The sequence below is a fragment of the Eptatretus burgeri genome, chromosome 6 (genome assembly GCF_056783735.1).
Source record: "Eptatretus burgeri isolate ZD-2024b chromosome 6, Ebu_testis_v1, whole genome shotgun sequence".
In the NCBI taxonomy this organism is placed as follows: Eukaryota; Metazoa; Chordata; class Myxini; order Myxiniformes; family Myxinidae; genus Eptatretus; species Eptatretus burgeri.
Genome location: NC_140966.1, coordinates 59,225,687 through 59,248,087, shown reverse-complemented (window position 1 = coordinate 59,248,087; position 22,401 = coordinate 59,225,687). Strand labels below are relative to the sequence as shown.

The 22,401-nt window shown below is 44.0% G+C and overlaps 1 protein-coding gene across 1 annotated transcript in view; it reads right to left on the bottom strand.

The window, feature by feature from the left end:
- Nucleotides 1-2,932: 2,932 nt before the first annotated feature.
- The window catches only part of LOC147024881 (cysteine protease ATG4C-like), a 64,213-nt gene continuing 44,744 nt past the window's right edge, over nt 2,933-22,401 (bottom strand). Inside the window, exons 8-13 of the mRNA XM_085885236.1 lie at nt 19,721-19,745; nt 14,013-14,237; nt 5,625-5,703; nt 5,357-5,433; nt 4,529-4,648; nt 2,933-4,359 (exon numbers count right to left, since the gene is read on the bottom strand). Of these exons, the coding sequence (XP_085741362.1) occupies nt 4,150-4,359; nt 4,529-4,648; nt 5,357-5,433; nt 5,625-5,703; nt 14,013-14,237; nt 19,721-19,745 (736 nt within the window). The 3' untranslated portion in view covers nt 2,933-4,149. The remainder of the gene's footprint in view (nt 4,360-4,528; nt 4,649-5,356; nt 5,434-5,624; nt 5,704-14,012; nt 14,238-19,720; nt 19,746-22,401) is intronic.

Below are 22,401 nucleotides of genomic sequence, written 5' to 3'. Positions count from 1 at the left end.
ATATTGCCTGCTTGATATTCGGATAACTCTGCCCTTACGTGCTTCCCACCTCGCTTATTATTGTAATAAATTTCCCTATTGTTGAATGTCCCAGCTCATTCCGTCATTTCTTTTATTGGCTTAGCATGGTGCGTGTTGAGGAATAGCGAGGCAGTAAATTGTTCATTTGGACCGATGGGCCTCGGTTAGCTCCGCTCGGGTTACACACGGTTCGAGCACGGTAACGGCTGGTCCCGCTCGAGGTCTGTCAAGGGTATGAATTCCCCGGTAGCTTTGCCGCTTGGGTAATAAGGAAAATTGAAGTTTGGCAATTAACCCTACCCCACGTGGTCGAATTATTGGCGATTCATGGTCCTGTAAGGGACCCATGCCTTTCAGACTTATCCGAGGGTCACGACCTAAATTCTGGTGCGTTCGGTGGAGCCGACTCTACTGCTCCCTCTAGCGGTCGTGCTCGCCACCGATACCCAGCCCAACAACAATATGAAGGCGTCTCTATCCGCATTCACCAACCCCCAAGCCCACGCCAACCCCCAAGCCCACGCCAACCCCCAAGCCCACCTCTTTCTGGATTTAAAGTCCCCCCCCCCTTTCCACTTCTGTGATCGAGAGTCTTGGGCTGTCTCTATCTTGTTCACTCCCCTTGCTCATTTTATTTATTCGTATGGAACCATGGGCTGCTTGGCTGTATCATCTTCTGGGGGTGCTGCTGTGCCGCTGATGCAGTGCCCCGTTACCAGTAAGCTGGTACTCATTTCGCTGACCTCAGAGGTATGACAGGCTGAGTCAACACACCTGGTGTTAATTCAATATGTTGACGGGTGATTGAATTCCAGACTTCAATATCTTAAGTCAGCCACTTTAACCCAGTGTGACCACTCCTCATTTTCATCAATGCCAAGGTGAGCCAATGAAAAAAGCCAAGAATTCACAAGGTTTCTGAAAAGCGATGATAATAGAAAACCTATACCCCAAGAAAACCTATAGAAAACCAAGACGCCAAGGTGAACAACGAATAGCCAAGACCTTGTGAAAAAAGCCAAGGAGTGGTCACACTGCCTTAACCGTTAAGAAAACACCAGGTCTCCCTTGCTCTTATTCATCGCCACATTCCTTATCCCTCTGATCCATCTCTCAACCATGCTGTTGGTGTGCCCACCGCTGTCTTTCTACTGTTAGTTTAAGTCCTGATTCATTGTGTGTCCTGATACAGTCTTGACACCACTGTGTACAAAAAAAAACAAACGACTGCAGAATAATTTAGTGAGGTCTCATCTGGAATATTGTGCAGTTTTGATCAACACATCTGAGGAAGGATAGTTGCCATTGAGGGTGCAAGGTAAAGCAAGTCAATTATCTCCCGATCTCGCTCGACTCAGCTATGAGGTGCGAGTGGCTGAAGGAAATAAGACATCAGAAAGGAGGTGATTGCAAGGGGATGTCAGATGTTTAAGATAATCAAGGATATAGACAAAATGCAAAATAAATTTCAGTGGAATGGAAACTGACAGGACAGGAGGCCACAGTTTAAGAATAAAGGAGAGGAGAGTTAGGACGGTAGTAAGGTAGGAGTCTTTCACTCAGTGGTGAATGAATACAATGTCTCCCTGCAAAGGCCACGACATTAAAGCTAGTGGACAGTTTTAAAATTGAGTTACTTAAGTATCTGGAAGTAGTAGCCAGGGTCAGATAAATCAGCAGGGATTAGGAGAGCATCTATTAGCAAGTGACCACAAGCACACACGTGAAGTGAAGAAGAGCTCCTGTTCGAGATGAAGTCGAGTTGAGGAAGAAACAATCCGGTCATGTGGCTATTTGCCTATCGAATACATTTCCACATATAGGGTAAACACAGTTATTGCGGGCGGCCTTCATAACTATACACCAAATGGAAATTCAAAATGATATACACACTTTGTAGTGTGTTTTCCAAAAAGTACTTAAGACGAGTTTAGGAAAACTATCTTTACTCCTTATAACTCCACTTTAGGCAATGTTTGAAAAGACACATTATCATACCACTTTTGTAACCGTCAAACAAACCTGAAATGTTCAGGGGAATGCAAATTGGGGCCCAGCTCTGCCACTGAATGCAAACCGCAGATCAGCCTAGGCCCTAGGCCAAATGTTAAAACATCAGGTGAGATACCAAACTGGAAAAGGCTGTGCCAGGACAAACACTTGTGTTAATGCATATCATATCTCAGCAGAATGTATGTAGACTTGGTGTCCTGCTCTTAAAGCTGATACTGATAAACACCACCAAGCACAACAACTTGGAGAACAAGTAAAAAAAAAAAAAAAAAGTCATAAAATATATCATAGCCCCCAATGTTTTAGAAATTTTGCTGTACAGAGTTAAAGGGCTAGCCCATATTTATGTACAACTAAAATGGCTGCCAGTCTACCATCTTTGATCAGATCACAAAATAAAGTGAGGGCACGTGTATGTCATCATGTACTGTGCTTGTGCCAAATTTGAACAAAATCGGACCATGAATGTCTTGAGAAATGGTTGGGAACACATTTAAGTAACAAAATGGCCGCCAGTCGGCCAACTTGGATATGATCTCGAAAAAAAATGATGTGCACATGTAAGCCATCATTCATTATCTGTGTGCCAAGTTTGAACAACATCGGTAAATGCAAGTCTGAGAAATGGTTGAGGACGTGTTCGACGCTGTGTTTTTTAAAACTAAAATGGCCACCAGTCGTCCATCTTGGATATGATGTCAAAAAAAAAAAATGATGTGCATATGTATACCATTATGTGGTGTCTATGCCAAATACGAATAAAATCGGTCCATTCATGCCCGAGATATGGTTGCAGACGCACGCACAGAGACCAAATCCATAAGCCCCCGTTTTTGACAGTCCAATGGGGACTAATAAGGTTTACTGGATGGACTCCGCCGAAACAAGGCAAAGCACATTTGATCAAAGCGACGCAAGATTTTTAATGGGCATGAGAAGCATTCATTACCAGGTGGGTACTGCAACCAGAACAGCACTTCAATTGCAGCAAGACTGACATTCGAAAATGTTTCTCTAAAAATTTACAGCTCAGTAAGTCGATCTATGTATAAAACAAATAATTTAATCTTATGTACAAGTAAGCATTATCACAATACTTTCAGCAACTGGTGATCGACTACCAATGTGAAACAGGATGACAGGTCAAGTAAAGTCCCGAAAAGGCTTACCAATCAGCAGCATCACAACTAGAGAAAATCCTTGGATTTATGGAGACGTGACATTTGATCGATTTGTTGCTTTAAAAATACAACTATAACTCTAACCATGGCTGATCAGTCACCAAAGCGATATGAGACGTTAAACTGCGTCATGAACCAAATTGCAAGTGAACAAGCAGTTAACGCCTTAATCTCTTGAAGGTGATGGTGTTAAAACGGCCAAATGAGCACAGAATTTTCAATAGTGGAGTGCAAGGGGTTCACTTTTTTGCTTGCATTGCTTGTTCGACCACAAAATAAACATGCCATCCCCACGTAGAGAAACTCTTCCCTCACGACAAACCAATCACAATTACCAAAACATGATATTTTACATGATGTACCAGCTCGTCACTTGGAGACCAAGCCAAAGTGCACGGTGCTTGATGCGATTCACCCACAAAGTACACTAGATTTTTTTTTTTTGGTTGTGAAAACATTCAAACTCGATTTTCATACAGATAAGACACAAGACACAATGTTTAAAAGAAACAAACAAACAACAAAAAAAAACAATGATTATAGCACTCACAGACTGTAGTTTACCAAAGCCCCCCCACCCCTCCCCCCAAAAAAGTAACTGACAATATGAACCAGACTTTGACTTCGACGAAAAATTCAGTTCGAGAGGGTTGATTTTTGACTTGTCAAACATGTCTATTGTATAACATATTTGTGCTTACTTTATGGCAGGGTTGCACAAGGCAATGGTGTCGCTGCATAGCATAATGTGGAGATGAGATCTCTAGTTCCCTCCAGATGGTCACAATGATGACCCAGGTTCAATGTGAAGATTTAACCTTTGACTTGAATCCAGAGCACAAATTATTTTTGTTTGGAATAAAGTGTAGCACAATGAAAGCAAGGCTTTCATGGAGAATTATGGGATCGAGTCAGCGATGGAGGATAGGCAGGTCTAGAGAAGAACAAAGTCATCTGAAGAGCTGATGTGAACGACGCGTTTTTTGCCGCGACTCTTTGCCTCCCTTGCTGTTGATGGCGCATCGGCAATCTCCTCGCCAAATGGCGTAATATCTGGTAAGTCTGAACCTTTTCCATCAAGAAGTGTGAAGATCGAGTAGGCTTCATGCTGTTGTGAGCCCGTAGCTCCATCTGACCCCAGCACCTTAAACACAGAATCAAAATTGTTCACTGTGCTCAAAGTCTAAGTGCAGAATTTCGAACTGCATCCCATCAAATAATTCAACACATAAGCAATGTCCGTGCAATTCCGTGACAACATTTTTGGAAACAAAGGCAAATACTTCCTTTGCAAAGCCGGCTCGCCCACTCACTTTCTGTATCTCCTGACAAAACAAAAAGAAATCATCGCGCGTCTTGCAGTAGAATCCCAGCGTGCAACTCGGGTCGAGCTTTGAGAATGCCGTCTTCCGCGGAGAACAGCAGTGATACGACTAGTCAGACCGGCAAGTGAGGGAACAGCGTTCATGATTAGACAATGGCAGTAATTAATGGTAGAAACCACATTTCATGCAGATCTTTACACATGACCATCATGTTTCCGCATATTGCACGATTCATTTGTTTCAACTCCGACTGTTCCGGGTTAATTCGTGGCCAGGCACAATCTTCATTCCTCTGAGATACTGTCTTCCAAAGCTAAGGTACCTATTCTGGAACTGTCTTGTTCAACGGTTTTTGTCAATTTGTGGACGCAACGTACTTTCACATCTCATCATGCTTCTCCATGTGTTTTTGTACCGAGTTAGTACGTGCTTCTCCAGAAATTATAGAACCTGAGCGTGCAACTTGGGTCGAGTTAAACCTCCCCCGACCCCGCCCACTCTGCCACCTCGCTCTTCTGTAAATCTGTCTGGAATAATGGCAAAATGTTGACTTTCCCCACATCTTTATTGTTTCCCCTCTCCTTTCATTTCCCCTCTCCATCATCGCTCCCTGTCGAACAAAAGTATGGAGTGAATTGATACACATTGTGTAGAGTCAATCAACATCTCATTTGTATGTCATTCTTTCTCCATAATCTGCACGAATGCTCCAACCCTTTGTCATCTGGCTCTTTCGTGAGCCAAGAGATTTGGATTGGAACACCACCTCTTCCCTCTTCAACAAGCACCCCAAAAATTAAATATAAAAGTTTTTACCTCCACTGAGAAGTCTTTCTGACTGGTTTCCACAAAAGGCTGGCAACAATGAGGATCCAGATAAATGATATGATCATCTGCAACATCATACATCTGCTAAAACCATCACAGATTTTGATGTAAAGAAATCACCAACACGTTTATCTGCATTGCGAAAGACAAGGTTAAGCTAGGTTACAAAAAAAGAGAGAGGTTCCGGCCCCCTCTGACAAGGCAGTATCATGAACGCAAGGTCTAATATAGATTACCAGGCCAAAAGGGAACTCACCTTGGAAGCCAACAAAGTAAAGGGAATGTTTGGGTTTGCCTCCAATGATGCCGATGCAGGATTCCAAACCTAATATTTTCTGTAAGGCAAATGAGAGAGACATAAATTACTCTGATTTCTCCTCTAGATCTTCAAGACAGTTGTTCACCATTTCAGGTCATACCCAATCCATAACCATATTTTCTATCCTCGTTCAGGTCAGGTCAGGTCAGGTATGGGAGCATGTGCGGGAGCAGCGTGTCGCTGCGTCCACTTTCCGCTTGCACTCCAGGGATCGCTATCTGGCCATCGCCCAGGCAGATACCTGGCCCATTCGCATCTCCTTGAGATGCTGATCAACCTGCTGCAACGAAGAGGCACATGGTCGGCCCATTGGCCTCTTCCACTCACGAGGCTCCTTCGCTGAGAGAATCTGATGAGCAGGATCAGCATCAGGAAAATGAGCCACATGTCCATACAGCCACAGCTAACGCTCACGGACTATGCAGCTAACAAATCTCATTTGAGTCTCTCAGCAACCGCTCATTGGACACAGAGTCCGACCAGCAATAGCCAAAGATTCTCCGAAGAGACTGGTTCCAAAGGAATTGTCTCCACCTCAGATCCCTGGTCAAAGTCCAAGTCTCACATCCGTAGGAGCAAGACTGGAAGCACCAAGGACCTGAAGACGCAGACTTTTTTCCTCCTGCACAAGTACCGACAGCGCTACACCACATGATCCAGTGAATCCATGACTCCACAGGCCTGACCCAGATGTCGATTGACATCTGGATCACAGCCAGCAGAGACATGAACATCACTGCCAAGGTAAGTAAATCTCTCCGTAACCTCAACATCCTCACCACAAACAGGTAGAGACAAGATATCAGCATCCAAGATGTCATTGAAAGACTGGATCTTAGTTTTGACCCAGGAAACCCGTAATCCCAGTGGCTCCGACTCCTCGTTCACCACCTCGAGGGCACACAAAAGGATGTCCAATTTCCACAAAGATAATTGCATCATCTGCGAAATCAAGGTCAGAGATCATGACATTCCCAAACAATGCAAGGCAGCTTTGATCTCCCATCCTCCCCAAAATCCAGTCCACACAAGTGCTGAAAAGTGTGGGGGCCAGTACACACCCCTGATGAACTCCAGTCACAACTGGAAATAAGTCAGAGATGGTATCACCACATCTCACAGCACTGTTAGTACCAGAGTAGAGTTCAGACATCAAATTGATCAGTTTTGGTGGCACCCCACAAAGACCAAGAACCCTCCAGTGGGCATCCCAATTCACTAAATCAAACGCTTTAAAAGATCAACATAGGCTGCAAGCAGCCCCTGCCGAATCTCTCGTCTGCCCTCGGTGAGGACACGAAGGGCAAGGACACAGTCAATCGTTGACCTCTTTGGTGTAAAGCCTGACTGCTCTGGGTGCTGGTGCTCAAGCAAAAGGTGGTGAATCCCATCAAGAATTATCCGAGCAAAGACTTTGCCTGGCACTGAGAGCAGCGTCACCCCTCAGTAGTTGTTGCACTTCTGTCGATCACCCTTCCTTTTCCAGAGAGGGACAACAAGGCCCCTCTTCCAGTCAGTTGGGATGATGCCTATGTTCCAGGCAGAGCACAGAACTATTTCCACCATTTCCACCAGCTTTGAGAAGTTCAACATGGATGTCACAGATCCCAGGAGCTTTACCCCCATTTCAACCAGTTCATTGCAGCCTGTGTTTCCACAAACGAAGGTGGATCAGTGTTGTTTGGAGGGTCAGCAATAGGGATAGTAACACCCTTAACATCCAACTGGTGAATCAGCCTGGTACAGCTGCTCAAAGTAGCCAGTCCAGCGGGCCTTCACTTCGGACACCTGTCAAGAGCCCACCACCCTCCGCTCTAACTGCAGTACACCGAGAGACGGGCTTGGAGGAATGCAATGTGCTAATTCCCCTGTAAGCACGACGAGAATCACTTGACAAGTGATGCTCTAGTCCCTCACAGATAGGCCTTCTTGTCTACGCTCAGTGCACATACAGTTTTACACCTCAACTCCCTGAACAGCTCAACTCTGCCATTAAGCCTGGCCCTTCGACTATGGTCAATGGTATCCAGTGTCCCCCGAGACAAAATTCTTCTTTGCCCAACGGCGAGTTCCAAGACATCCACTGGCAACATCAAGGATGGTGGTCTTCAAGGCATTCCACAACTCTTCAGGATCCCCCAAAGCAACCAGACACCCCAAATAACCCACTCAGCCTGTTCACAAACTCCTCAGCTACCCTCTCATCCTGAGTTTGTTTACATCCAACCAAGGTTTGGATGGTACCATTCTCCCGGATTGAAGCTGAAACTTCAGAGTTGCTACAACAAGCCTGTGGTCGGTATTGAGGAACTCAGCACTCCGGTAGACCCTGCAGTTCTGGATAATCCTCCAGCGACCATCAACGAGCACATGGTCAATCTCCTTTGCCACACCGCCAGCATGGAATACAAAGTCCAGCGATGAGCTTGTGGGTGCTGAAACCATGAACCAGCCCCCCTCAGTCCATGACTTCTTGCAAAGTCAAGGAACTTCATGCTATTCTGGTTCACAGTCCCAGACCCCTGGGGACCAACACACTACCGTAATCTGATCTGGGAAGGTTACCCTGTGGTTTTCCTCATATCATGAAAGAGTGGGAGTCCTGAAGGCTTTGCCCCAATCGAGTCATCCATTCAGCTGTCCTGCGAAGGGAAGCCGCACAGGAGGTACTCCCACAGAGTGGGTTTTCAATTTTCTTTGTGTTTTTCTGTGTTTTGCGGAGTGAAAGGTTTTACAGTGGCTGGTGTGCAAATCCTGCCACCAACCTCCTTCGAAAAAAAAAACAACAACAAAAAAAAACCAGGTTATCATCAATCCAAAACTGAGATGACAACAGATAGGTGGATCATCCAGTACACACCCCTGTGCAGAGTGCTATGAGATCTGGTGATACCTTGTTAACCCCACCCTAATCACTCTTTCCAAATTTAGTTTTCCCTCCTAAGTGTTTTCTTCTATATCCATCTTATCCACCACATGCATCCTCTCCTGCCTCCCCCATTCCTTCCCACACCCATCGCTTGTTCGCCTGCCCGTCTTGGCCTTCGGCTCTACTGTTGGTGTTTCCCCCCCCTCTCTCTGCTGTTCCTTTTGTCGTGATCCATTCAGCGTACTAGTACTAGCTCTTCCATGAGCTTCAACTATCTTCGTACATGCATACCAAAAAAAAAATATGCAAGCTTTAGAGAAAAGCTTTATGCATTGAGCACAATACTGCAGGGTGTCTTCGTGCAAGGTGTCTTGTAATGCCTTCGTGCAAGGTGTCTTCCGAATACCACTGCTCCAATCCACAAAGATGAGAGGCTTTCTGGAATCAGCCATCCCATGGCCCTCAATGTTATGGATTTTAAAAAGCAAACGGTAAGTTGCCTTGCTAAAAGCCAAACTACTTCCCCGAATACAACGATAGAGGAAATGTAAAAAACATCAAGTGTATTCGTTGCATAAGCAATAAATTAGTCAAATAAAAGTTGATAAATGTGTGTTTGCCAGTGTGGGAAACATATGCAGCTAACATAGGCCAAGTAGTCATTATCAGAACAAGATTTTAAAAAATTACCCCCGGTTGGGGGTGACGGTCATCTCTGAAGCCCTGCAGATGTGGATCTCTGATCGGCTTTGAATGGCTTCGATGTCGTCTTGTCTTTTGGTTCAACGTACAGACGAAAGCCCGGGAGTGAAAAGGATAGAAAACCTCAGAAATCAAAGTACATTTCTGAGTTATCCGGAGATAGATTTTGAAAATTTATGATCAATGTGTCTTCAAAAGGATATAAACTGGACCTCAGAAATCAAACCGCATTTCTGAGTCATAAATGGCGGATGATATTTTGACAATGGATGATTTCACAAGTTTACAGCATCGGTGACCTTGACATTGACCTTCAATCGTGTCTAAAGTCATACTGCCGTGCATCACTCATTGACCCCTACCTACGTACCAAGTTTCATCAAGATCGGGCGAAATTTTTTTGACCGTATCACATCGACGATTTTTCCAACTTTGAAGACACGTGACTCGATAACCAGGACGAACTTCAAAAAACCGGCCTGACCAAATTTAGATATTGTCCATATTATCAGAATCCGAAGCAATTTCGAAGATCGGATCATAAACGGCGGAGGAGATAGATTTTGAAAATGGACGATTTTGCAACTTTGGAGTGACCTTGACCTTCAATCGGGTCAAAGGTCATACCGTCGTGCATCCCTCATCGACATCTACCCACATACCAAATATCAAGAAAATTGGAAGAAAAAAATGGGGACGTACGTACGTACGGACGGACGGACATCGAGACTGGTTTTATTAGGTCATCTCGTTAGAGATGACCTAAAAAGTGGTCTGACGAAGGGCTAACGAATAAAAACGTCAGTCACACCTCTCTTTTAAAGACGATTAACACACTTTTGGAAAACCTCGAGTTCAGGGGTTCCCAAACCCAGGGTCAAGAACCGAAAGTTGAAAAGCCCCCTCAAGATCACAGTTTTTGAGGGGGTGGGGATTCATGTCGAAAGCATTTTCTCCGACAATTTAAATAGTAGGCGATTTTAAATTTTGGGTCGTGGACAAAAAAAAAGTTTGGGAACCACGAGAGCTAGTTGATTAAATTCGTGGTAATTTTGTCCAACTATGCAGATGAACACCAGGCTTCAGAGATGGAATTCCATGGATTAATCTCTGGTTGAAGACCGCTACAGCAAAAGACGCGTTGGAAGGACGAATGTTTGATACGAGTACAAGTTCATGGAAGGATGTTTCACGCCACAGCAGCATGAAACAGATGTACATGAAAGCTGAATACCAGTGATAACTTAGAGCTCATCCATTTTGCATTCTTTTTTTTTTTCTTAAACAAAAAAATACCCACTTCCTACTGCGAGAAAAATATGATGTCAATACCCCCACCCTGCTCGAGGTCCTGCTTCTTCTTCTTCTTCTTCTTCTTCTTCTTCTTCTTCTTCACGTGACAGGATGGACAGACGAGTCTCCCGTCAGCAAAAGCAACACCTGTTCTCTCCGGCAGAGGTCAGTGGTTAAACCACTTGTACTCTTCTCCATGTACAGGCATCATCGAAAAGTCACAAATCATCTCTATTAATTGCCAGTGGGGCAGAGGAACAGGGGGGAGGGTGTAGGGGAAAGTATATTGTGCCCATGACCTGACCCTGGGTACCTCAAACACATCTGCAAAATTTGGTGGACATTGGCACAGCCATTTTCGAAGGTCCACACACAAAGTGAGGTCCACACAGAAATGTTTCATCGAGATCGGTGTGGAAGGACTTGACTGGCCTGCACAGATCCCTGACCTCAACCCCATCAAACACCTTTGGGATGAATTGGAACGCCGACTGCGAGCCAGACCTAATCGCCCAACATCAGTGCCGACCTCACTAATGCTCTTGTGGCTGAATGGAAGCAAATCCCCGCAGCAATGTTCCAACATTTAGTGGAAAGGCTTCCCATAAGAGCGGAGGCTGTTATAGCAGCAAAGGGGGACCAACTCCATATTAATGCCCATTATTTTGGAATGAGATGTTGGACGAGCAGGTGTCCACATACTTTTGGCCATGTAGTGTATCCGCTCAGCCATGCCATACCATACCTGCCATTTGCCACTACTCAACTGCTGTGCCATTTTTGCCATGAACCATGCCACCTGCCCTCTGTTGCTTACCTGCTGTGCCATAAAGGCCAAATACCCTTTTGAAGGCCACATGGGCCAGTTTCCTTTCATTGCTTACTGTGGGCCACCTGGGCCAACAAGACCTTAATGAAAGGCCACATGGGCTCTGTATATGCAATTTTGTGGGGCCAAAAAAAGGGCGCAAACTCCAGCTGTGGAGAGGTCATTTGGGCCAGGGGAAGTACCAAGTGGTAGAAGGCCATGCGGTCACCTTTGCAGTCACAAAGGACACTTTGGAGTGATGGGATCCAGGGCCCTGATGGACAGCATTGGGGGAGGGGTCTGATACCAGGTTGGGAGGAGGGGGACCAGGGACTTCATAAGCTTCAAAGACTCACTGAGCAAGATTGAGAAGAGCCCCTCTGGTTGCGCTCACAATCACACCAATCACACATTATCTGTTTAATTGTATCTGGATTTAGTTCTCCAATTTCGTGTGTTAATATATAAATGTGTAAAGCAACAATCCTACTATAATTTTTTGTGGTTCACAAGTTATCGTGGTAAATATAATCTGCTACTTTCAGCTCAAGGTCACAGGGCCTTTGACAATTTTAACCAAAATATATTCAGTTCATCTTTGCATCATAATACACCTTTATACCAGGTTTGGTAAAAATGGGTAACAAAATTCTGCCACCTTTCAGCTGAAAGTCACATTATCTTTGGGCCCTTTGAACCCAAAATCTATTCAGTTCATCTTTGCATCACAATACATCTTTGTACCAAGTTTGTTAAAAAAAAAAATTACTACAGTGGTTCACACGTTATCACGGCGACAAAAAGTAATCACTCATGGACGGACGGATGCACACACGCACTGGAAACAAAATGCCTTCGGCATAAAAGCCAAAATGGAAACATCAGTCAGCAATAATATATCAGAGCTAAGGAGGTGAGTTACAACTTGGATCATGTGGCGTCGTGCATCTCATTGTACGTTGACAGGCCTGCCCAATGGCTATTAGTTGCTTGTGGTCTGCTATATTTGTTGTTCCATTAACACTATTCATTTACAACATGCCATTATAGCTAGTTACAGAGCTGTGCTTGCGGTCAAGATTTGGTTGTTTTTACCTGCGATATGTCACAGGTTCACAAGAGGTCCGCCTTGCTGTTGTTGTTGTTGTTGTTGTGGTTCTTGTTGAGAGTCGATTTTTGAAACGTGCACCCATTGGTTGGACAGCTGCTGGACCACACCCACATTGGTCGCTTGACTCCACCCACCATGGAACCCAGACAAAATGATATGGCCGCCATCTTGGTTTTGTGGTGGGTCTAACACATTAGGCATGTAGGCCTCTGGTGAATTATACACTGTCCGTGTTTGTTGCGTCAGATTTCCATTGGCTTTGTTTGGCTCGAGCGTTAATCACGATGAGGGACATCGAAAAATCTAATTACATGTCGAATAATAGTAAGGTTTAATCGAGCCCGTCAGAACACAGTACATCCGAATGCACAGTAATCAAGTGTTCCAAAAACTGCAAAATAAATAAATAAATAAATAAATATAGTATTACATAGTTTTTGAATGGCCCCATATTGGGGTTAAGCAATCCGTGACCGTGCGATTCATCAGCTCGTTCTGACATAACCGTGGTGGAGGTTGTCACGGATAAGAGGAGGTGTCAAGTTAATCTTTTAATAACGCAATGAATGCGTCTCCCAATCGTGCTATTCATCTTGAAAGAGTGCTTTAAACGCGCGTTTCCCAATCGGCCCGTTTTAATACCGGATTTTTATCGTAGCTTGTGCTTTTTTTTAAAGACGGGGGGTGGGTAATGTCGACCCCCTGTCTTTGAAAACCAACAATGCTTTTTAAAAATGTCGACGATGCCCCCGAGACATTCAAACCAAAAAATGATCGTTGTAAAATTATGTGGTTCACCACTGTCTGTACATTAATGACTTATGAAGGTATGCGTCTTTATGAAGTTGATAAACAAAAACTAAAAATCACATCTTTCTTGCTCCAATGCAAGTGCTGGAAACCAAGACAGCAGGAATAATTACACAAATTGCAGGTGAATCAAAATGTCAAGGCTTTTCAAATTTAGAGGATTGACTGCACAGTGTGGCAGCGATTTCCTGTCTGGGTCATCCGTATTTGAATTGTGCAAATCATTTCAAGAGTGACGTAAAAGTGTTCAGAATGATCACATGCTGCACCATCAGCCAGGTTGAAGAACAACGCAAACATCAGGTGAGCTGAGGATCTCATTTTGAGTGACCAACGAGTTTCTGCTCGCCATATTGGTTGAGAAGCAAATATCAGCATTGGCAATTCGAATCCACATCATTCATGACAAACTTCCGAAAAAGTCAACACAAGTTAGATTTCCAAAAGTTGCCTGATCCATTGTAAAATGGTGTCCTTCTGCGTGACAACTTCCCTCACACAGCACGTCTGATGGCAGCCGTGTTGCAGAACATTGATTGGATGCCCTGCTACCCTCCCCTTACAGTCCAGATTTGGAACCTCACATATTGTTCATTTGCAACTGCTACATGATCCTGTTAAGTGCAATAAACATCACTGCAATATGCTTCTGAAAAAGGGTATCAATTTGAATCAACATGAATAAAGGGGAATCAGGACAAGGATGGGGAGAGGTTATGACGATCGACACACCTTGATGTAAGGGATGTAAACTGGATTAAACGTTTCTCCACCCAGCCGCACTGGCACCAAGATGATGACAGCGCGCCAGGGGAATCCATGAGATACATAGCATGATCCAGATGGTGTGCTTCGGCTCCTACTTGCCCCATCCCTCAGGCCTCCACACAACTCCATCACATCCTTCTTGTACACTGTAGATACACAAACCAACAATAGAACGACATTCCTTTGTCGCTAAACATGACTATTTGCCCATGTCATCAGCAGCTATTGGGTATGCCCATCTGAGCACAGAAACATTCCCACTTTTCTCCACATACAGTATATAGTACAGGGCTCTCGGCTCATGGAGGAGCTCAATGACAAAGGGCAGTGGGTTCACAAGCTACCAAAGGCTGTGGAGGAGGGTAGGAAGAAGGAGGAGAGAGGGGTGGGGATGAATGCACACAAAGAGCAAAGAAGGAATAACACAAAAACGAGAGGAACAGATTGAGAAAGAATCTACATGAGTAAAAGAGATCACGGATGCGCAAGGGTCAAGAGCATGAGGTCGTGATCAGCAGCGCAATTCAAAGACTGAAGTGAGGAGGACAAGAAAATGGACTGCACAAGAAGTCTATTCCGCAAATCAGGAGAATAAAGGGATGAATGAATGTAGATGGGCAAGCAGTTTGGACTTGAGGAGGGGGAGCAGGTGAGGGTTTCTCAAGGAATGCAAACAACCAGGGGGGGGCTTGGGGAGGGCAGAAATCGCAGAGGGAAGAAAGAAAAAGACCAGAAGTAAGCTCGTATAAAGTCGAGATTGGAGCCTACCAACTTGCTGCTGGTGAGAATGACAGTCATTGGGAATCCTTCTGCCTCATGATATCAATGGTGAGGAAGGCCTTTTTTCTTCAACCACTTAAAGAGGAGCAAGATCAGAAGCAGGAGCACTGGCCCAAAGTGAAAAGCCATACTCCATGCACCTCTTCAGAAAGTCTTGTACACAGTAATGACCTCAATATGGACCGGAATACCTCGGCTCTGTCGAGGAATCCCAGACAGCAACTGGCCTTTGATGCCAACTTCGTGATATGATCCTCTCACGAAAGGTGAGAGCGGATAGGGAGGCCAAGGAGTTCCATGGACTGCACACCTCTTCCAGTGGATGTCCGGAGAAGTGTATTGGCTGGTTCAATTAATGGTCCTTGTGGAGAGGCAGAGCGAGCGCATGACTTACCTGTACGTAACATTATTTCCAGGTAGCTAACAAGCAGCTTATCTTGTCCAGGTATAATGAAAGGGATTCGGTGGTGGCTGACTTTTCATAAATGTGATTGAAACGTTCTGCACAGGGTGGAGTCATGGAAAAAAATTAGTCCAGATGTCAAACACCATTTTTCAAGATGACCTTACTTTAGGGTCCGCACAATGTTTTTCTGCATTTTTGTGATCACCAGACCATCTGAATGAATATTCCGATTGATGCCACTCTGGCACCCTTGAGCATTTTTGTAGAAACTCATTAATATGCAAATTAGCGGTGGCCATTGTCGAAATTACTATTTTTCTTAATATCTCCAAAAGTAAGCATCCAAATAGCCTGGTTGAGGCGTCTACACCCATGTTTTTAGGGTCACTGGTCATGATAAACCCACTTAAAATTTAATATTTACATTTAGCTCATTAATATGCAAATTAGCAGTCAGCATTATCAATATAACAATTTTTCTTAATATCTCCAGAAGTTAGCATCCAAACAGCCTGGTTGAGGTGTCCAAACCCATGTTTTTAGGGTCACTGGTCATGATAAACCCACTTACAATTTGATAACATTGAAATTTAGCTCATTAATATGCAAATTAGCAGTCGCCATTATTGAAAATGTAGATAAATAGACATGTAGATAGAAAAAAAAAACACTTCAGTCTTTGTGAATATAGATCACTTTATTATTCATACAGATTCAACAATGCGACAGTATGCAAGGAAAGCAGCTAACAACATGTACAAAAGAAGACATTCCTGTGTAAATCCAATGTTCATATATATTACAGGTTTGTAAACCTTATGAAGGCTACTTCAGTGCTTGGTGTCTCATTCAGTGTCAGAGTCGTCATCATCAAAGGCAAATGCAGCAGCTGTCTTGCTCATTCCTGCAGTCAGTATCTCCATGGCACTTACAGAAAACTGTGCATGGTAACTTGGCTGTTGTGCAGCGGCATTGAGCTGTGTCGCATTGCTTGTCGGAGGAACATCCACATCATATTAGCTCCAAGATCTCTGGTGGTGCAAGAGCGACGTTGGGCGGCAGCATAATTGGAAGTAATGATCTTGATGCCTCATCACAGTTCCATCCGTACTGAGTGGGATCCAGAGGTGGTGGCTGCAGCTCAGCAGCTGACTTCCATATTCGTATCTGGATATGAGCGCGTCGCACGTTTTGTTCAAAGGACTCTGTAGTTGGTGGCAGAGCCTTTAGGTCTGGTGCTCTGATGGCATTTGGTTTCGCCATCTTCATAGACCACACCTCTTTGCGAACATCAGACACGTTGCTTCTCTCCTTGCTACCATAGCAAACAGCCATGAACACAGTGGCTTCGGCGATGACATTGTCAATAGATGCATCCACATTCCCAAGTTTTTGAAGTGAATGGCCTGCTGTGAGTGTCTTCTTGCCAGTCAGTTTACCTCTACCATACATCTGGGCAATGGTGTCGCAACCTGTCAGTGCGTGTAAAGCTAGTAGGTCTTGCACCATCCAGGCATGCTTTCTGGCAGTGGCCCCAATGTCGATCAACGGTCGGCCAGGACATGTTGCTTCCATTGTTACGCAGCATTGCAGATGAAGTTCTGCGAAGTGATACACAAGCAAGTTGAACACATCAGTATCAGCACAGATGACTGTTATGCATTTTGTGCCATCTTCGGCAACTTTAGCGACTTGCTGAATCATGATGACATCTGCCTCCTCATGCGTCATCTTCAACTCAGTGCGACACCTTTGGGCTCCGTGGTGTATTTCCACTTGGGTAGACTCCTGTCCCGTAATGACGAGCCTGTGTTGGCTCTGCTTTCTCCGTTGACTAACGTCAATCAAATTCTGGCAAATCAGTTCTATCAGCTGAACTTTGTTCTCAGTTACTGACGGAACCACCAGCTGTGGAGGCAGTGGAGTCTGGCGGTTCAACCTGTGGTGCCTGCTAGCTTGCTGCCCAGCTCTTGCTAATCTTGTTCCACTCTTGATGCTGAAATCATATCTGTCAAATACCAGATATACATCTGATTTGTCTACCTTTGCCATGATGTAGCTTGTGAAGTTGTCAACAAAGTCTTGCACAATTCCCCTGTTAGGCCAATGAATAATCTAGAGGATTGCACAACCATCTAAGATGGTGACTTCAGGTTGTGGACCCAGTCTTGTTGAGATTTCCACTTGGAGATTCTTCTTCAATGTCGACTTGGTCTTTGCTATTCTCATCTCCCCCTTTTCATCGAACATTGATGTTGGCACAGGTGCAAACTCGTACTCTAAGACGTCACATAGTTTGATGTTTCGACTTTGTTGGAGTCCCATGACCCTGGAGTAGATGAGATTTAGATCACAAACCTCAGTAGATCCCACCCGCATGACTTTCCGTGTCACTGCCATAGTTGTGACTTGTTTAGATAAGGGAGCGTTGAATCTTGCTGGCCAGCTTTCTTCATACGAATGCATCTGTGCTCGGCCAATGTCAAAGGCCCTTGGCGCATTCACCTTCTCCGGTCCAATTCTGCCAGTTACAATGTTGACAACTCTGTCTGCATGTTTGTTTGGGTCAAGTGGGTCGATACAGGACGGGAGTTTTCAACTTATCTTATCTCGGTCCTCTGCATCAGATCGTATGTGCGATGGCTTCTCTTCCTTGTGAATGGTTACCTCTATGACTATGTGCCCCTCAGACATATCTATGAGACTAAACGTGTGCATACTATAGGCCCACTTCTTCAGTGTAGAAGGCTTCAGTGTAATGCCAACGATTCCATGTGTGCCATGACCGTAGCGCATGAACGTGGACTCGATGTACATATCCGACCATATGCCGTTCTATAGGCCCTTCTTGTGCCGCATCACGTGATCTCCTTTTAAGAACATTTTCAGAATGTGTCCATGAAGCCTTTCCATGGATCAAAGGTAGTCGAGCCCATATCTCGCATAGTAGTGATGTCCAGCCGCGAAGAAGTAGGGGAGCATCTCCTTCATAGCCCAAAGATGCAATGGCCAATCTCCTTCATGCTCAGCACGAACAAATGCCATCATGATGAATACAGGTTTCACAAGGTTCTGTACCCATAGTTGTGTGGTCATGCTCTTTGTTGCTTTAGTTTCAAGAGTGTCCATTAAGTCTTCATGACTTTCTACCTGAGCCACGCTGGAACGAAGGACCTCCTCAGTCACCAATCGCAGGGCCCTGAAGTTTTGGGGAAACTTTTTTCCACCAAGCATATGAGCAACACCTCCAAAGGCAGATGTCATCACATCTTCCAGCCCACTTTCAGCCATCAAGTTCCCCACACAACCGATGAAACTCATAAGGGTGTGCATGCCGCCCAGCCTTGGTATGAACTGGGTAAATCGCTCAAAATAAACCCATTTAATATAAACAGCTACTCGATACAGCTGTTGGTCATTTGTGAAGATGGTTACGGTTTGTCCACACTCTGCGGTCAAGCGTTTTCCCTCCATTGCTGTAAACATCGTGTCCGGATCAGCTGGATCCGTATCTATGAGTGGTGTATACATGGCCTTCGTTGCAGGTTGGATGGATCGTCCTTGCTCTCTGCAGAGCTTCGTATTAAAGCCACCAAACTCTGGTGTGTTCTGATCAGAAGTGATTTGCTTCAGAAAAGAGAAATCCATATCTTGAACTCTCCTAAGTTGTATAGCTTGATGAGCCAATACATGCAGAGGTAACACCACACGTGTGGCTTCTTCAACTGGCATCGCTGGTTTCTCAGGTCCCTTGTACCTTTGAACCAAAATGTCTTCTGTCACAGGTGTCTTCATTTCATCACGGGTCAATCGTCTGATGATGGCTTCATCTTCAGATGTGCAAGATATCTCCTGATCTTTAATGGTAAGTAGTACTGCAAGAGAATGTGTTGAAACGAGTCCATTCTGGGATGAGATATTTGTGTCGAAGTTTTTAGCAACAACTTGAACGAGGCCACATTCAGCATTGGCGCTTCCCCTGATCCCGGAGTGAACAGTTGCAGCCTTTGCTGCTGATCCCTTGAAACGCTGAAACTCATCATAGGAGCTCGTCACACGATAGTTGTACAACTGCTCGATGAGGCTTTTACGACCGACTAGAACTCCCAGTGCTATTTGGAGTGAAGTTGGTCGATAGGAAACATCATAACGAATATGATCACCAATCAGAGCTCCTGGAAGTGTGCAGTCCAGTTTAGCTGATATTTTGGAGAGTAGCAATTGAATGGTTGAACTCACTGCTTCATTAGCAATATCTATATTAATTCTAGTCTGATAGGAACTGGGGTCGGACGACAACTGCTTAGATTCCTGTGCAACCTTCTTGGCAATTCGTTCTATGGAAACATCAATGGCGTCATCTTCATCTGATGCTACTAAGTTGATAGCAGTAGAAGCTCTGCTGCGAAACAAGATTAAACTCGCGACACCTTCACCAGACAGAACCAGAAGCTCAGAGCCAAGTATATCCAACAATTTGGATAACAGGGTTCGTCGAGAGTATAGCTTTCCTCCATGATCCTTGCACATATTGTAGACTTCTACTGAATTCCAGATGCGCAACATGTCGTTTTTCATCAATAGGATGGTAGAACTGACAGCTGGCTCAATATCCTGAGTTTCTCTGCCACTGTGTGCTGCTGCTGCAACAGAATGGGGTGCCATGAAGGACTTTATGCATTCATCGTGATATCTCGCATCAGCAGCATGAAGATCGCTGATTGCGCCCATTAATCGTATCTTGACCTGGCGTCCTTCTTCATCCTGGTGGGAATCGATAACATCTAGAATCGTTTGTTTGAAAGTTGTCCGATCAACACAATCTGCAGTCCTACAAAGGAGAACTCGCCACCAACGATCAGGATTCTTCTTATCAAAGTCCATGATGCACTTTTCTCCGCAAAAAATGCAATGTTCATTAAAGTCAAATACTGTCGTCTTTGAACGGCGGCTTCTTTTGCTTGTTGAAGCATCTTCCAAACAGACATTACTCATTCGTTTCAAGTGTCTTTCTATGTGTGAGCGTGATGTGTACGTTGACACACAGTCTCTATGGCATTTGAGCTCGATAGATTCGTCTGCCTGTAATCTCTGTTCAAGCTCTTCATGTATACCATCTTGTCTTGCTTTGTTTGACCGGATGATACTTCGCACTCTGTCTGGACCAGCTGTTACCAGAGGTTTTCCAGCTTTAGTTACATCGCAGGCACTGAAGAAACAGTCTCCCATGGTGATGGAGCCTCAACATGTAACAATAGAGGTAATTATAAACATCAGTAAACATTTAATTTCTTTATTCGTATTTTAAACAATTCTCAGGAAACAAGTTCCACCCTGTGTACTTTTAAAAATCAATAAAATACACAGTTGTCTTCAGACAGATCATGTTAAATAATAAAAAAAAAACTTGCTTGCAAATAATAATCGATCGTTCTACTGTATCAGAAGACATTACTCTGACTTAAAACTCAGTTCTCCATGTTTCTTTCATAACATTACAAGCCTCAACTTACTTGATCAGAAACAGTTCATGCTGTTATCTTCTGAGGTCAGCCATTTCTCCACAACTGTACTGGGGATAAACGGCTCTGCGCAAGTTATTTTCAAACAGTTTTGTTGTTGTTGTTGTACAACTGTACTGCAAAAACGCCGATCGGCGCGGACAAATTCAGGGGGTAGGGTTATGCTAATTTGCATATTAATGAGCTAAATTTCAATGTTGTCAAATTGTAAGTGTGTTTATCATGACCAGTGACCCTAAAAACATGGGTTTGGACACCTCAACCAGGTTGTTTGGATGCTTACTTCTGAAGGTATTAAGAAAAATAGTAATTTTGACAATGGCCACCATTAATGGGTTTCTACAAAAATACTCAAGGGTGCCAGAGTGGCATCAATCGGAATATTCATTCAGATGGTCTGGTGATCACAAAAATGCAGAAAAACATTGTGCCGACCCTAATGCACGCTTTTCTGGCCAACACTCAGACTAAATGGTAAAGTTGGTTTTCAAGAGACTCAGACAGATCAATGATACAGATCCAAGAATAATGCAGGTCCTAAAACACGACTTTGTGGAACCCCAGACTGAAGGGACAGATTATGGTGAAGGACACCACCAAAAGCTATCCAGTGCCTCCGCTCATAAAGGAAATCAAACAACTACTTGAGCAGGGGACCCGACATCAAATGAAGACAACTTAGAAATCAAATCTGGATGCCAGACAGTCACAAAAGCTCAATAGATGTCCCTAACCTTTTGTTTGTTGTTCAGGGCATTCATCCACCACTTTGTAAGGAGTAAGATAACAAAGGTGGAATGGTCAGGACATCAGAGATTAGTGAGTTGGAGAAGAGAAAGTGCCTGATGTTAGTTACAATGATAAACTCCATTATTTGGTTATGATGGGAAGAAGGCTTATAGGTCGAGAGTTAAGATGATCAGTTTTGGAGCCTTTCTTTTGGAAAAGTGATGTTTTCACCATTCCAAGGAGAACTTATGAAAGAGAGGAGAGAAGGTATGACAGGACTGAAGCACAGTTCCAACCTCAGCCCCAATCACAGGATACAATCATTTTTACAAGTACTATGTTGATATATTCATCATCTACTTGTAACCTTGCAATTCACAACAAAGTACAACAAAGTCTTCTTTCATCCTCATCCTGAATGATACATGTACAAGCTCCTTCAAAAGCCCAAATACAGAAACAAGAAAGATGTCATGTATGATACTTGCAAAATCCATAAAACAAATTTGAGCTCAAAAATAATTGGTGGTTGAATTCAATGACCAAATCTGCAACACCTCTTCAAATTTCAAGTCAATGGGATGAAAATTGAAGATTTTAGAAATTCCAGCTGAGTTGTTGACCTTTTGCCTATGTTGACCTCAAATATAATTGGCTGGTTGAATTCAGTGACCTGAAATATAAATCCTCTTCAAATTTCAAATAAATTAGATGATTATTGAGCATTTTAGAAAATCTCACCTAAGTCGTTGACCTTTGGCCTATCTTGATGTTTTGGCCGATTTGACCACAAACATAATCGGTGTTTGAATTCAGCAAGCCGATATGAAAATCCTGTTCAACTTTCAAATCAATCACATGAAAAATGAGGAATTTAGAAATTTGACCTCAAGATGAACCTTGACCTTCGACCTCA